We start from the raw sequence: 15,469 nt of genomic DNA on the forward strand, positions 1-15,469 counted from the left end.
GTCAATGTTTTTTATCATGTGTGTATTATGTGCTTGGGTTTATTCAAATGTACAAATATGCATTTTCAGACATTAGCAATGTGAACGAAAGTGCCGCTGTGAAGGTGTTACTATCTAAACACGTCGACATGGAGAAGATAAACAGAAAAGTAGCTCAGTCGCCTTAGACGTTGTTTACATCTGCATACGGCGTGTAAATGTGCGTGGAACACCGCTTCTCATGCCATATTTACAAAATTAACTTGTATTTCATTGAAGCTACCTTCCTCTGGAAAAGGCTAATGTAAGTTTTGCTGTAATGTCATGACGTTAAAGTGCGTGCAATTTAGCTAGCTAGCTAGCATTAGCCACAGGCTAACGCTGGTTGGTCAGTGAGTCACGTATGAAGTGGCCGTTTCTCCCCTTTGTCAAACGTTAACGTGAAGTTATTGTTCATGAAAATAAGCTGTTGGATTTCATAACAAAATATCCAGAGTGGTGTAGTGTACCGTTTCCGGCGGTTGTCCGTATCTTTTCGGGTAATCCGACCACCAAATACATTTATCACGACAATTTCATCCGAACCTGAAGTGGAGGCCTCACTCGCTCATTTAACAGATGGTCTACGGATGGGATGGTTAAGTTAATATTTAGCAGCATTCAAATTGTGTTGTTGTTCATTGCTGCCAGTTTATAATGTTATGTTGGCAGATCGCAAAGTAAGCTTGGATGTGGACTCCATATATTCGTTTTTCTGTTGACTGAATGTTGGGTGTAAATATTGACAAACAGTTCACATTCATTCTGAAATAATGTATTTTTAACTATTTAGATTTGTTGTGATTTCCAATGCAGTGGCCAAATGAGTGTGTTGGCCAGGAACCATAGTTTTTTTTAATGTTTTGTCATCGCTTAAAGTGGGTTACAACCACTGCTTTGAGATGTGTTTGTCTCTATAGGGTTGTGTTGTTTGATTGCAGGGTCTTGACAACATGGACAGTGGCCTGAGTCCCCAGGATAAAAAAGACTTGGACAAGTTCATTAAGTTCTTCGCCTTGAAGGTAAAACGCCAAAAAGCTGCTTCTGTGTCCAGTATACGATGTTCTGTGATTGTTTGTCTCCCAGGGAGTCTCGAGGTGTGGGGTGTGTTGTCATGTCACGGTTTTGGTTTTATTTGCCATTTATTTGGAGATACTCCCCTGCTGGTGACCCTAAGGTTTCTCATGTCCTGTGTGTGTGTAGACAGTCCAGGTGATTGTCCAAGCCCGTCTTGGAGAGAAGATCTGCACTCGCTCGTCTTCATCGCCTACTGGTTCTGATTGGGTAAAATAACAAAGTCTTCCTTTTTAACCTTTTTGGTAACTGTTCAGATTTGCGGTTCTCTGTAGCTCTTCACATCTGTGTAGCTGGCTTTGACTGTTGGTGTTTTGCCATAAAGATGTAAATTGGATTGTTCCGCTTGTTATTATCTCTCCCAGTTTAATTTGGCCATCAAAGACATCCCAGAGGTGACTCATGAAGCCAAGAAGGCATTGGCCGGACAACTTCCCGGCATCGGGCGCTCCATGTGTGTCGAGATCTCCCTCAAGACGTCAGAGGTAAAACATCCATAAAGAGATAAAGACTACTTCTGCCCGTTTTCTTCTTTTTACAATAGTACTTCTCCTGTGCTTCAAAACAGTGCAGGGACTTTTTCAAATATAACAAAATTATTAATTATTAACAATGAAAGATATTTTAATTATGTGTCTATGTGTATTATATTGTTTTGTGTTTCTCTGTCTCTTCAGGGGGACTCAATGGAGTTGGAGACTTGGTGCCTGGAAATGAATGAGAAGTGAGTGTTTTAAAAGGTGTATCAAAGCTCTTCGGGTGTTTGTGCCTCTATGAAGTTGTACAGGGTGCACATGATTACCTCTGACCCCAGTACTGTGCTTAACAGTAACGTCATCACATGCAGCACCAGTGCTTCTTTCTGCCAAAACGTTATGAAAGCGTTTAAACGGCTGTGTGAGCAACCGACCAGCGGAGCGGCACAAAAATGTCTGATGCTTTAAGTTATAAATAGATGTCTTTGTCTCTATTTCAGTGGCATTTTGTAGCTGTATCACGCCTGCGAAGTGCTGCTACACTTATTTCTGTTGGATTTGTTTCACCGCATTAGTCTGCGTGAAGTAGCGGCATGGCTGCTGATCTGTGATGAGTCGTCGTGTCTCTGTCTCTGCTGCAGGTGTGATAAAGACATCAAGGTGTCGTATACGGTCTACAACCGTCTGTCTGTCCTGCTCAAGTCTCTGCTGGCCATCACCAGAGTAACGCCCGCCTACAAGCTATCCAGAAAGCAGGGTCACGACTACGTCATATTATACCGGTGAGTATAAATAACCAGCTCTGATCTGATCTGTTGCCCATAACGGATGAATGAGACGTGTCCCCATTTGTTTGTCTCTCTCGTGTCTAGGATTTACTTCGGGGAAGTCCAGCTGAGCGGATTGGGAGAAGGTAACGGCCAACTGACAACAAAACCTGCTTTACCATGACCATAAGAGTAGGACGGCTTTAAATAGCCCAATAACACGTTTGACCTTTCCGAGTACTTTTATCACAGCCAAGTTGTCTCAGTACATAATGAGGCCGACAACATCACATTTAGGTTAAACAAAATAATAATAACCTGTGTAATAATGTGTTCATGTGTGTTTGCTCACTGAAGCGTGCCGTTTGTCTCTCGAGGTTTTCAGACCGTGCGCGCCGGCGTGGTCGGCACCCCGGTCGGCACGGTCACGCTTTCATGCGCCTACCGCACCAACCTGGCCTTCATGTCCAACAGGTCACTGACACGCTACATGTAAAAGCAACACGGGTTTGACATTGAATAAACTACCCCAATCGGCTCAGCAAAGTCGATTACCAGCCCGCTGTTGAAATGTGGTCCCCCCCCCCCCCCCCTGCAGGCAGTTTGAGCGGTCGGCTCCGATCATGGGGATCATCGTGGATCACTTCGTGGATCCTCCCGGCAGCGGCCCGCTCACCGCCAACATGGGACATCCCTGCAACTACAGGTAGCGCCGCGAGGGATGAGGCGGGAGGATCCGTCAGTTTGGAGCTTCTCATTTATGACGTGTGTGTGTGTGTGTTCAGAGCCCTGGATGACGAAGACGGAGGACCATACGCGGGGGTTCAGGATTCACAGGAGGTCTGCACCACCTCCTTCTCCACCTCCCCGCCCTCACAGGTGAGAGGGCACAGTCGCTCGCTCCTCTTTGCCGCCTCTTTCCTTATCCTCTCCATTTTCTCACCTGGTCTTTATTTCACTTTCCCTTTTTTCTCTCTGCCCGTTTTCTGTCCTGTCGTCTTTTTATTGTGTTTATGTGTGTGTGTGGATTCGTCCGGGCGCTCGCTCTCAGTGTGTGTGCACGCTGAGTCCTTCGCCCTCTAAACTGTCTAAGCCCCTCCCGCTGGACAGTCTGCCGCTTCCTCTGGCTCCGGGACTTGTCACTCACACTGTGAGTTTATACTGGCCGCTGTGTGTTTAATCAACCTCAAACTGCACTGTGAATCATTCCAATGACTCATTTGTCTTAGGGTGTGTCAGTTGCCGCATTTGTCATCATCATATGACCGTTGTGATGCTCCATCACTCACTTCGGCCCAGAGTGTTAAGGTGTCTAATCTGTGCCGCGTAGTAAACCCTGTTCATCTTAAAAGCGGGGCGACGACGTCCTGAAAAAGCAGTATTTAGTGGTTAAAATCGCCTCCTTCCTGTCCTCCCCGCCCTCGTCTCTCCAGCTCTACGCCTCCAGATTATCGTATCATCCTCAAGCAGGAGCCGCCGACCTCTGTCACCCTGCTGCAAACCAGGTGATGCGCCAACCCACCGGAAAACAGATGCATTTATTGGATAAGTCAAATTCCAGATCCCCCCCCCCCCCCCCTCGGCCTGCTATAAAGCGGCTCCTCTTCCTCCTCAGGCGTTGCATGCTGCGAAGGAGCAGGGGGGGGTCGCTTCGAACCCCGCCCAGCCCGCTCACGGAGCCGACGCGCACCTGGCGGCAGAGAATGCCGCCAACACGCCGGGCGACGAGGAGCCTTCCCCCTCCGACCCGTTGGAGTCTCTGAACGCCTTCACCAGGAAGATCGGAGCCTTCGTCAATAAACCCAACACGCCGGTGGGTGCTGGGAGGTCGGTGCGGTGCTGCAGGTTGGTTTGTAGTGACTGGAGAGTTTAACCCTACGCGTGTGTGTGTGTGTGTGTGTGTAGATACAAACAGCAGCCGGTCTGGACCTGCCGTTTGCTGCGTTCGCTCCTCGAGGCCTGGACTCTGAGGACAGTGATCCCATGGTAGATATTACATCACAAAATGCTGCGTGATGCTTTGGTTTGTCACTTAAAATGGTTTTACTGGGTGTTTTAGGTGCAGCCTCCAGACTCCCCCACTTGCCCGTCACCCCTGCAGGCCAGCCTCCATTCTCAGGACTCAGAGGGATCGGGGCCGCAGGATGACTTTGTCATGGTCGACTTTGTGCGTAGTTCTTTGCTTTCCACTGGGGGATAAAACAACAAGGCACCACTGCGTGTTGAATTATGCATCATTCTGAACTGCTGCTTAAAAAGGTTGATAGTCCAAATGGGAGCTCCCCGGATGGTGAGGTGTTTGGAGGAAAGCAGCCAGTTAGCTTAGCACGAAGTGTGGAAGGAGATCCGAATAAAATGTCATATTTTACAGTCATAAGTAACTTATTCCGGAGACGTTGATGATTTCAACCTTCTTCTGTGTAGCGTCCGGCCTTCTCTAAAGACGACCTGCTGCCGATGGATCTGGGCACTTTCTACAGAGAGTTTCAGAACCCCCCCCAGCTAGCCAGCCTCTCGCTGCACATCAGCTCCCAGTCGATGGCAGACGACCTGGTAACATACTTGTTTTAAAAACATTTTTAGACTTGTAAAAAATGAAATTAAACTTATTCCTTCTTGTCTGCAGGACTCACTACCGGAGAAACTGGCCGTTTACGAGAAAAACATTGACGAGTTTGACGCTTTTGTGGACATGCTCCAGTAGAGGGGCGATGCCTAAGAGACTGGACGAATGCAAGTGAACCGGGACAAAGACTAAAAGGGAGACGCCGACCGCACGATCTGTCCTGTGAGACTAAAGTCCCCCTTATTTCAATGTGAATTGTCCTCTGTAAGTACCATATTCTCTGGTAGTTCATTTAAATACGAACGTTAGGCTTTAATCACGATTATAATGGATATTCAGACCACCTTGTAATTAAAGCATAGACGACTACACGTGATAGCATTTGTTGAACTAGCTCACTGTAATTGGTCAACCCTCCACTGAACACAAGCTGAGAGCGCCCCCCCCCACTAGAAATACAGTTTTGTATCAGAAGCCGATATATATATTGCTCTATATACAATAGAGCTTTAAGGCTGTCTTTCAGCCCCACCTAGCTGGTCTGGGGAGTCAAACAGTCTACTTTAATGATAGCACTGAACATAAATTATATGATAGCTATGGCCGTGAAACCCCCCCCCCCCCCAGACAGAACACAGAGCGTACCCAATACATATGTATATTTTGTAAAACACTTCTAGCCGTCTTTAGAAGGTCACCATTAACGACTGTGTTGAAAGCTTTAATTTAAACCTCTTTGCTGTTCTACGTGTCCTAATAAAGCATGGCTGCTCTATTCAAACTGGTGTTTGTCAAATGGTCAAACGCAACATGCATGTTAGGGAGGAACACTTTACACACGCAAAAGTAGAGCATATAACAGTTTCATGCGCTAATGCTGCCTAATTGAAAAATTTGACTTGAGAAAACAAGAAAAATCAAATAACTTCTCAAATGGAATTTTATTGTTTGTAGTTACTGAAATCCTGTCGCATACCTTCAGGGCTGCATAGGTTCAAAACCATAAAGTTAAGAGTATGGTAACACGCATTTTACAAATATTCTACAATTCATTTCACGCGCCACGTGGCCTCGACTAGACTACGGACGCTCTGCACCTCCTCTCCGACTCACTGCTACCTGGAAGGTAAACAAGTCACCCTCATTTCCCGTGAGCATCTAGAAGGTTAAAGAGAAAAGCAACTCTCCCAAACAAACAACGGAAACTTCCTAACTATGTATGGGTTTGGTTTTCTAAGAGTTAGCCACTTAACATGCCTTTACTTTTTCAAACACTTCCTCTAAGCCGTTTCAACCCCCCACAGGTAACACGGAAGTAGACAAAAATAAAAATTCACAGGAGATAGGCAGTTATTGCCCAGTGTGCATTGCCACTTCATTCCATTGCTCAGTCCACTACAACGCCCGCCCCCCCCCCAGCCCAGTTGAGCCCGACTGTCCAATGAGTCTGTGTTGGGCGGCGTGGAGAATGAGTCCCTCTTGTCAACGTCGGGAGACCAGTCAACGTCGGGAATGGTTGGAAACAAATACGTCCAGATGGAAGACAGCGATAAGACAGAGGGGGAGGGGAGGGGGGGCATTAACACGTGACTCTGGTCACCACTTCCTTGATATGGGGGTGAAAGGCTTTGAGGGTGGATGGCCAATGTCCTCCATTGTCATAAATATCCAACCTGCTCCTCCAAGTCGGCCGAATGTAGGTGGGGGTTACACAATGGTGGGGGGGGGGTGTGAGCTGTGAGGCCGGCGTCCATACACACATCGGCTCAGAGCAGGAGGAAGAAAAGGAGATCCGGGAACTTGTTTGTTTTGTGTTTTTCATTGAAGAGGGGGGGGAGGGTGAAGGGGCTCAGGCGGTGTTCAGGAGCTCCTGCACGGCTTTCTGCTGCGTCTCGTTCAGCGTCGACACACACTGCGTCCACAAACCTGCCGACACCTGGACACACACACACACAGGTCACAACAGAGTCACTCGCTGAGCGTCTCCTCGTACACGTGAATCCTCTCCGGCTGAGTGGCGGTGGACGCTCACCTGAACTTGGCGGATGACGTTCGCCAGCCGCTTGCTGCACGCGTCTTCGCTCTTCACGGATTCGTTGGCGACCCCGTCTGCGATAATGAGGAAGATTTTTGGCAGGTTGGCGTTGTCTGGTCCGAGGACAATGGGGTTGTTGCTGCAGAGACGAGATAGAAAAGAGAATGCAAGTTTGAACATAATTCATGTAAAGAAAATAGAAATTGTTGGAGGGCCGCCCCCACCTTTCTATGAGGTCGCACAGGAAGTCAAACGTGTGCACCGCCTCCTCTTTGTCCTCGTTGAGTGGCAGCCAGCTGAGCCAATGGGGGAGGATCTCGTTGACGTTGACACACTCGGGGCGAAACCTCATGACCTTCCCGACGGCAGAGATGCAGTTCTCTGTGGCGTTGACGGTCTCTTTGGAGCGCGAGTCGGCCGCCTGGATGACCCTCACCAGCAGCGGGATGGCCTCTGGAGGGAACGAACTCAGCAAGTTAACCAACGCAAGCCGCTGCAGATGGCAAGGTAAGCGTGTGAGGAGTTTGGGGGGGCACATACCTGTGCAGAACGGGCGGTAGTTCTCCCCTCCGTACTGAGCCATGACGCCAACGCCGTAGGCGGCCGCCTGCCGCACCTCGGGGCTCGTGTCGCACAGCGACTGCAGCATCGGCCGGAGGAAGTACTCTGCGTATTTGAAGGAGGCGGGGCTACAGTGCTCCACCACGTCGTCAAAGATGCACAGACCCCACTGCCGGTCCGCCCACGGCCTGCTGGGACACTGGAGACGAAGTCAGTCACTTACTTTCGGTCTGACCCTTAGTCTGCCTTTAAAATATGTACCAGCGAGACTGCAGACGTAGTTGTGAAAAACAGGAAGTACTCACTATGAGCTGGACGATGAGCTGCAGCAGCTGCTCGAACCACGGCAGCACCGTTTCTTTGTAGCTGCTGAACACCGAGTGCAGGATGTCGGACACTTTGGTGAGGATGTACACGTCGTTCTCATCCTGCAGAAGACGACGATGAGGGATAGTGAAAAATCTAAATCTCACCTCTTCTTCCTATTTGAGGTGAAAACGTTTACCTCGTCCTGCAATGACTCCTCCACCTGCTCGTCGTAGTCCTCATCCTGTCTCTTGGCTGTGAAGAGCAAAGAAGTGTTTGAGGATTATGCAGAAAAACACAAAAAGTTAGGTCTCTCTGACTGGGATCAAGTCTCACTCTGCCTGAGCTCCTGGTTCTTAAAATGCTCATCCAGCTTCCCCTTCAAGATGCCGCCCAGCTCCTCAAAGTGCTCGTTGTTCAGACAGCCGTCTCCCATCAGCTCGATGCACTTGGCGAAGGAGTGCATGATTTCCGACAGGACGTCAGAGTCCGGCTCCGTGCCGATGGCCTTGATGAGAGCGTCGCACATGAAGTGCCACATCTGGGTGAGGTAGTCAGGACCCCGGACCCGCGCGCACTCCAACAGCAAGGGCATGGACTCAGCCGCCGCCACACGCACACGTGAGACAATTAAGGTAGAAACGCACACTACAAGCCTCATGTTTTCTCTCCCACACACACACACACACCACCACATGGAGCGCAAGTCAGTCTGAAAGGATATCGTCATGGAAGTAGAACTTGAGCAGAGGAACCATCAGCTTCACCACCTGCTCCGTGTACTCCACAAAGCCCTCCTTTAGCTCTTTGGCGTAACACACCTGGGGGGGGAGGGGTAAACCACAAGAAGCACCTCAGCTACTGTGTTCACACACACACGACGAGGGAACATCTACAGCATCGCCGTTTCTCACCAGCATCTGGCAGGCTGTGGCCTTCTCCTCCAGGCCCGCCGTCTTGATGCCGAAGCTCTGCTGGTCGCCGAGGTTGACAAACTCCCAGCCGTCGTCCTCCGATATGTTCTCCATGTCTTGCGCTGCGGGACGGAGAAGGACAGATTCCAAGTGCTGCCGCTGCTTTGGCCTTGTGGCATCGAAGGAGAATAAAAATGCATGTGCTTACTGTCGAGCAGGGCCACCTCTGGCTTGATGGAGGCAGTCTTCATCAGGGGGCCCATCACCACCGGCAGGTACTGCTGAAACTCCTTCCCCAGGATCTTACACATCCTGGCCCACGCCGAGATCATGTACGAGATCTAAACCACAGCAGACAGGGTCACCATATTGGGGACGGAAACAGCAAGACAACCGGATGATGACTCAAAGTGTCGCCCGAGGCTCCACCCCCCCCCAACCGGCCCCCACCGCACCTGAGGGTCGTCGTCATCCAGGTCGTTGAAGTCAGTCTGGGTTTTCAGGAGCAGCTGCATGACGGCCGAGGCGTCCGGCATGAACTGGGAACAGTACAGGAAGAGATGGCTGTGAAGATGGCTGCCATGAGTCACTGTACAGATGTAGGGGTGGAGATGTACCTTCTCCTTGCCCACAGCCAGCCCGATAAGGCTGATGCACTCGATGGTCTTTCCCCGGAGCAGCCTCAGCTCCTTCTGCACGGCGTTCTCCACGATGTGTTTGAGCGAGGGCATGAAGAGGTCGTAGTATGGCACAAACTTCTCCTCTGCCGTGTCCGCCACAGAGGCGATGGACGTCACCACCTGCTCCAGGACAAGTTTGGTGCCCTTCTGGATCAACTAGGAGGCGGGAAGGGGAGGGGCAACACACACTTAAGCATCTTTGCATAGCGCGTCCTACCAATTTAATGCACCACAGGAGACGCATTTGTACCTCTTGCAGCTTTGCCACCATGATGACGTGGAGGTGCTGCACCAAGCTGTCCAGATATGGGATCAGCAGCGATTTGGGACAGTCCTCCGTGAAGTTGATGAGGGCGGCGGCGGCGTGCGCCTGCACACGGGGGTTACTCTGGTCCTCCATGGTCTGGAGCAAGGCAGCAATCACCTAGAAGGGAGGCGGCCGCGGTGTCAGTGCCCACAGCAGATAGCGCTTACCATTGGCCGTACAGATAGTTTCTTACTTTGTCGTGGAATTTCTTTTGGAAGGTCGGGGCGAAGTCTGTCGCCATTTGTCCAATGGCGTTGCAGGCGGCGTAGCGCACCCTTGGGTGCTGAAGAGGGAAAAGGGAAGCCAAACTCAGCATACGAGAAAAGCACTGTGTGAAGTTAGTCACTAAATGTGAGATCGGGGTTTGAGCAGTTCCTTACCGGATCGGCGCAGAAAAGGAGGACGAAACTGACGATCTCCTGGAGGATGGCCTCCATCTGCTGGTGGCAGCCCTCGCCGATGGCCGACAGCGCCATCAGCCCGGCGTGGCGGTACTTCCAGTCAGCTGGTGACAGACAGGTTGATCTTGTGTTCACAGTTTGAGAAAAAAATGTAAAACTATACAAGCAGCGGCGTCTGGTTACTCACGGTTCTGCAGCATCTGCATGATGTGCTGTTTGATCATGGGCAGGATGATCTTTCCTCCGAGGCCACAGGCGATTCTGTCGAGAGCGCTCTCCCCTGCCACAGCATTACTGTCGAAGTCATCGTCCTCCAGCTCGTCGGCCATGGCCCACTCGTCGTCGTCCTCCAGGTCCACCATCATGGCCAGCATCTGGGGCACTGAAGACGGACACACACATTAGCACGGTCTGATCCATCTGAACCCGGCTTCAGTGGTGCTTAAAGGGAGGGGGGGACAGTTGGGCTCACCGCTCTGAGCTACGATGGCGGTGTGTTTCCTCAGCATCGCCGCCGCCGTCTCCGACAAAGTGACCACGACCTCCAGCGATAGCTGCCTCTGCATGTTTGTCAGGTTCGTGTCTGCGCAGAGCTGGAGAGACATGGCGACAGGATAGGTCACATGGGGGAGCTTGCAGTTTTTTAAAAAACAGCCCAATGTGTGTGTATCTCTAAACGCCTCCGTGCATTAGGGCGCTGCGAGACTCACCTTCAGACAGAGCTGCAGTGTGGCCTCCAGGTTGGGCCTCAGGTATTTGGGTGCCGTGTCTGCGATTTCCACCAAGGACTTGAGCACGGAGTCGTCTGCCTGGTAGCATGAATCGTTCACGGCCTGACAAGAAACAACAGTCTGCACTTAGCTCACCACTTTATTTTTGCTTCTTTATCAGAACATGGCCAGAAGGAACCAGGAGTGCTCACCTGCAGGAGGCCCGGCAGCAGGTCGGCGAAGTGCTTCAGCAGAGCAGAGTTGCCCTCGTTAGACAGGACAAAGGACGCCGCAGCGCGAGCCGCCAGGGTGCGGATCTGAAGGATCATTTGAAATTAGCGTTCCGTTGAATTAATCAGGACAGTAACGGCCTCAGATACCTGTGAGGGAGGGGGGGCACTCACCTGTGGGTTTGCCTGGTCCTGCATGCACTGAACCAGCATGCGCTTGATAACCTCCATGTAGTGTTGCTGCTGGTTGCCGAAGATCCCGGGGAAGTTCCTGAAGAGGACGAGAGAGACAGCCGTCAGTCCGTAGTACTTCTTCTGGACACGCATATGGACATATTCCTGGTATTTGACCTGGACATAAAAACGCCCGGGACTATGCGATCAGCGGCTCACCAGAATATGTGCAGGGCCGATTCCCGCAGGGTGACGCTGTCCGAGTTGACAGAGTCAAAGAGAAACTTGAGCACCTCTGGCCACTGGTTATTCCCATCATCATCTGCACAGAACAAAGGAGAACGAGCCCACATTATTTCACTTATCCATAAACACCGAGGGGCCGGACACAGCCACGCCCCACCGGCCGTAACGAGGTGGAAAACCCAGGGGCGTTACCGATGAGGTTGCGGGTGAGCTCGGCCGCGATGTCGCAGACCTTCTTGCGGATGTTGGGCGAGGTCTCCTGCTGGATGCTGGTCAGCAGCTCCGTCTTGACGGCTGTCTGCATCTCCAGGGTCAGGCCCGGGTAGATCTCCTCGAAGGACGAGGACAGCAGCCGCCGCAGCAGCACCGCCGCCATCTGTTTGACCTGAGCAGACGGAACAGTCGAGTTCAGAATCTTTTCAGCATCAACAAAACAGAGGTTTCCTTTACAGTTAATTTGACGTCTTGGAGTTATTTTGGCAGTTTACAACTACCAGACATGCATGGTAGGATTTGATGGAATAAACTGAAAAAATGTGCAGCATCTCTGAAAGGCAGAGTCACTCCCCGTGGGCCAGGCAGCCAACGCCTGCTCCCATTACAAGACTCTAAAAATACCAGCCCGTAGGTAAAGTAAAGGATTGGAAGCGTGGGGGGGACCAAACAGCTGGTGAACTCGAGTAAACACAACCGCCCGCATTCCAAAACCAGAGGGTGGAAGCGGCGCGTGCTTGACTGCGTTCCTGGTTTGGCGGCCAGTTGAGCATGCGGTACGCTAAAGCCTAAACGTGTGACGAGCTCGATACAAAACAAAGCTGGTGTTGTGAGAGTACAAACCTCCTCAGCGGCAGATGCATCTCTGATGGCCTGCAGCAAGAAGGTGATCTTGGTCTGTCCCACGATGGTGTCATAGGTCTCCTGCGAAGAATACGGATCGGTCAGTGAGGTATGAGTGAGACGCTGCCTTCAAGGTTAGATTAACCAATCAGCCCATGTCGTTACGCTCGGTAACATGGGTGTGTTTATCCAAAGGCCGACTGAAACAAGCCTCACAGGCCAGTAATGGAATCCGTTTATACAGTCGGCCTTGGATTCTTTCTAAAAGAAAGAGCAGGACAAACTCAGAGGAGCAGCACGTCATTATAGCAATGAAGGCACGGGTCACTGGAAGTGTTTGTGAACCAGCTACCAAGTGTTGCTCAATTACCGCGGTTTGAGTCATACTGCCAACTTCTCGTTAGATAACAAAGACATTCTAGATTTGGACACATTTCCAACAGTGTTAAATATACAGCGTGGCAAGAAGATAGAGGAGCAACCGTCTCACAGAAATAATGCAAAGAGGGAGGAGGTGTTTGTGCTGGGAGACAAATATATTAAGATGATCATGTGCAACTGGTGTTAGTGGTAAACACTGAGCTTTGTTTTCGCAGGAAAAAAATACTAAATGGGGAAGGACTCGTAAACACACAGGTTAGGTACAATCTGTTAAATGGGGACTAAAAATGAGCACCTATACATGTCTAGCAGCTGTAGCCTTTAGCTGCTCGTGTATGGGTTTAAAGTCCTCAAACTGATGGATCAATCCCTATTGTGTGTGCGAGACAGAACGGGGGGGGGGTCTTTTTTTGATAAAGGGATGAATTCCGATGAGCTTAGTCTCGCGGCAGAGTGTCTGTGGTTCAGTAAAGAAAAAGCGCTGACTGCGGAGCGAGGGGTGAGTGCGATAAGATTAGACCACCTCATCCAAAAGTCGGGGTGCCGGAGAGGTAAAACTGTGCGGGAGGGGAGAGGCTGAATCGCGGTGGTGGAGGGGAAAGTGGGACTGGCCAGCTGGACTCGACCCAAAGAAATCCACGACAGCGCCTGCTTAATCCATTGAGAGTGGATCAGGCTAAACGAGCCACGAGTGGCGACGTGACCGAAACTGAGACCATTCGCTTGGCGGGTGACACTAAAACAAAAGAGGGCTACGGAGAGTGGGCTTCTCAAACAGTGGTGTTGAACGGACTTGCGGACGGGTCCGACCGAAGGCCATGGCATGGTCACTGCTAGCATAGCGCTCTCCACCCCTGAAACGACGAGCCTCCCCTCTCCGTTGTTGTGTTGCTTATCACTCGTGCCTTGATGGTGTCATTCTTAACTTCCATTTTAGCCTCCCCACTCTGTTCAGCGCTAACTCGCTAGCTAATGAAACTAGCAACACAGAAGTAGTCCCGTTAGCTTCGTGCTACTTCCTGTACTCTTCTGACGAGATCTCCTCGCTCCACTGTCAGCTGGAGGAGCTTTTTTGGGGCGTAGGGGGGCTTGCCTCTTCTCAAACAAACGGTACATTTCACTTTGAAACAAAACCACCCACGTGCGTGACACAAAACTCGCGCTGTGTCGCGACTGTGTGGCTACGCAACATGGTGGAGGCGGTTAGCCGTTAGCCGACCAGAAACTCGCTGTCGGCTTCACGCTACACGTGGGCTATCGGGCTATGACGCGAACGGCTGGGAAGCTAGGCGGTTAGCTTCTCGCTAGCCCGGTCGCGTCGTTTTAATATATACCGGCCCGACGTGTCACTCGTCAAATCAGCCACGCCGCGTGGTCTCACCTCCGATTGCTTCCTGACGTCGTTGTCAGGGCTCATCAGGTTGCCCAGCAAGAGGTAGAACTGCTGCTGCTGTTCCGCCATTGCAGTGAGATCCAAAAAGACCAGCCGGGTGGAGAAGCGGCGAGATGAGCCCGGCAGACCAAGCTTGGGTCACACAATGCTGCCCTCTTCCCATTGGCTCCCTGTTTATAGTCTACTCGTCGTTCATTGGACGAGTGCCGTATACCAAACGCGCGCCATTGGCTCGCGCTGAATGGGGGCTCCCGTTGGATGGAATCGACAGAGAAAGGTGGACGCGCTGATCCTGTTAGCTAATAATGAATTACCAAAGCGCGGGAGAATGGCTTCATCAGCGCTCACGCGGCAAACGCGGGGCATTCTTTATTTTACATGTCAATCAGCAGCACTAGAGTAACTAAGCAGATTAGAAGAAAAATGATAGTAAACTGAAATGATTTCCATACAATCCCTAATTCATTTATAAAAACTAAGTATATTATTTACTGAAATATGATAGAAATGTATAACTTTGATTTATTCATTTATTCAACAAGTTGAGATTCTGAATTACTCAACAAACCAAAAATACTTGTCAGAAAGACAAAAAATATGGATACAGATAAAAAGGGAAGAATGTACCCAAGGTTTGTATTATTTCACATGTAAAATGTGATTTGATGGAAATATAAATGTACTGTATTATGCATTTTAAAATGGGACCAGCCTTTATGTTTTAGGTGACATTGTAGAACTTAATAAATATATTCCTCAGAATAAATGGGCCATGGCTTACATGAAAAATAGTAGTTTAATCTAAACATTTTACAAAATACAGTGCTTAAGATTCATTTGTTTGAGAGATTTGAATCCAAAAAAGTAGTTTTGTCTTGTAACTACATAACTACATTAACTACATTATCCTGTAAAATAAAATGGCGAGTATAATGTGACAAATAGAAATAATCATATAGTGTATATCATATTTGCTAGTTCCAGCATTTGAACTAAATCCACAAATGATTGACTGTGAAACAATTGGTGTCCTTAATACACAACCATAATATAATGCCACATACAGTGACAACGAACAACAATGGAAGATGCAGGACAACGTCCCAGTAGGTGGCAGCCAAGGATTTTTTCAGGAATTTTCGCCATTCCTGTCTCCCAGCAAACCTCTGCCAGTGAAAAGATCCGTTTTGTATATCTGCAGGTTGGATTGGCTCTTTGGGAAACACTATTCTGCTCCATGACAAGTTGGGTGGATGTTTTCTTCACGGTCATCTTCACTGTCCTGTCCATTAAAAAGTATGTTCAGAAAAGTTATTATTGAAAGATCATGCATCAAAATGTAACTTTTATTATTCTCACATTGATGTCTGTGCTACTTAGGATGCGCCACACA

At 49.8% G+C, this 15,469-nt stretch overlaps 2 protein-coding genes across 5 annotated transcripts; one reads left to right on the forward strand and one right to left on the reverse strand.

Moving 5' to 3' along the window:
* The first annotated feature begins 118 nt into the window (after nucleotides 1-118).
* On the forward strand, nucleotides 119-5,682 carry atg13 (ATG13 autophagy related 13 homolog (S. cerevisiae)). 4 transcript variants are annotated; one of them, XM_037460094.2, is made up of 17 exons: nucleotides 119-283; nucleotides 960-1,040; nucleotides 1,222-1,302; nucleotides 1,458-1,577; nucleotides 1,770-1,816; nucleotides 2,210-2,350; nucleotides 2,441-2,481; nucleotides 2,713-2,827; nucleotides 2,934-3,041; nucleotides 3,121-3,214; nucleotides 3,387-3,485; nucleotides 3,769-3,840; nucleotides 3,951-4,148; nucleotides 4,241-4,321; nucleotides 4,395-4,502; nucleotides 4,760-4,888; nucleotides 4,962-5,682. In XM_037460094.2, the coding sequence occupies exons 2-17, from the start codon at nucleotides 972-974 to the stop codon at nucleotides 5,037-5,039; spliced, it is 1,581 nt and encodes a 526-aa protein (XP_037315991.2). In that variant the 5' UTR covers nucleotides 119-283; nucleotides 960-971; the 3' UTR covers nucleotides 5,040-5,682. The 4 variants fall into 4 exon arrangements, with proteins under 4 accessions (XP_037315991.2, XP_037316000.2, XP_037316006.2 ...); XM_037460103.2 differs by having other exon boundaries at nucleotides 2,713-2,809; XM_037460109.2 differs by lacking the exon at nucleotides 3,387-3,485.
* A 141-nt stretch (nucleotides 5,683-5,823) lies between these two features.
* On the reverse strand, nucleotides 5,824-14,244 carry kpnb3 (karyopherin (importin) beta 3). The gene is made up of 24 exons (XM_037460082.2): nucleotides 14,065-14,244; nucleotides 12,303-12,383; nucleotides 11,658-11,850; nucleotides 11,439-11,541; nucleotides 11,220-11,316; nucleotides 11,028-11,132; nucleotides 10,816-10,938; nucleotides 10,578-10,698; nucleotides 10,293-10,487; nucleotides 10,085-10,209; nucleotides 9,898-9,987; nucleotides 9,648-9,821; nucleotides 9,335-9,553; nucleotides 9,173-9,256; nucleotides 8,926-9,058; nucleotides 8,718-8,839; nucleotides 8,528-8,624; nucleotides 8,140-8,424; nucleotides 8,003-8,058; nucleotides 7,803-7,925; nucleotides 7,477-7,696; nucleotides 7,161-7,389; nucleotides 6,934-7,075; nucleotides 5,824-6,837 (listed from the first exon to the last, which is right to left on the reverse strand). Exons 1-24 carry the CDS (start codon nucleotides 14,143-14,145, stop codon nucleotides 6,751-6,753), a joined length of 3,285 nt encoding a protein of 1,094 aa, XP_037315979.2. The 5' UTR covers nucleotides 14,146-14,244; the 3' UTR covers nucleotides 5,824-6,750.
* Between the last annotated feature and the right edge of the window lie 1,225 nt (nucleotides 14,245-15,469).

The sequence above is a fragment of the Pungitius pungitius genome, chromosome 3 (genome assembly GCF_949316345.1).
Source record: "Pungitius pungitius chromosome 3, fPunPun2.1, whole genome shotgun sequence".
NCBI classification, from domain to species: domain Eukaryota; kingdom Metazoa; phylum Chordata; class Actinopteri; order Perciformes; family Gasterosteidae; genus Pungitius; species Pungitius pungitius.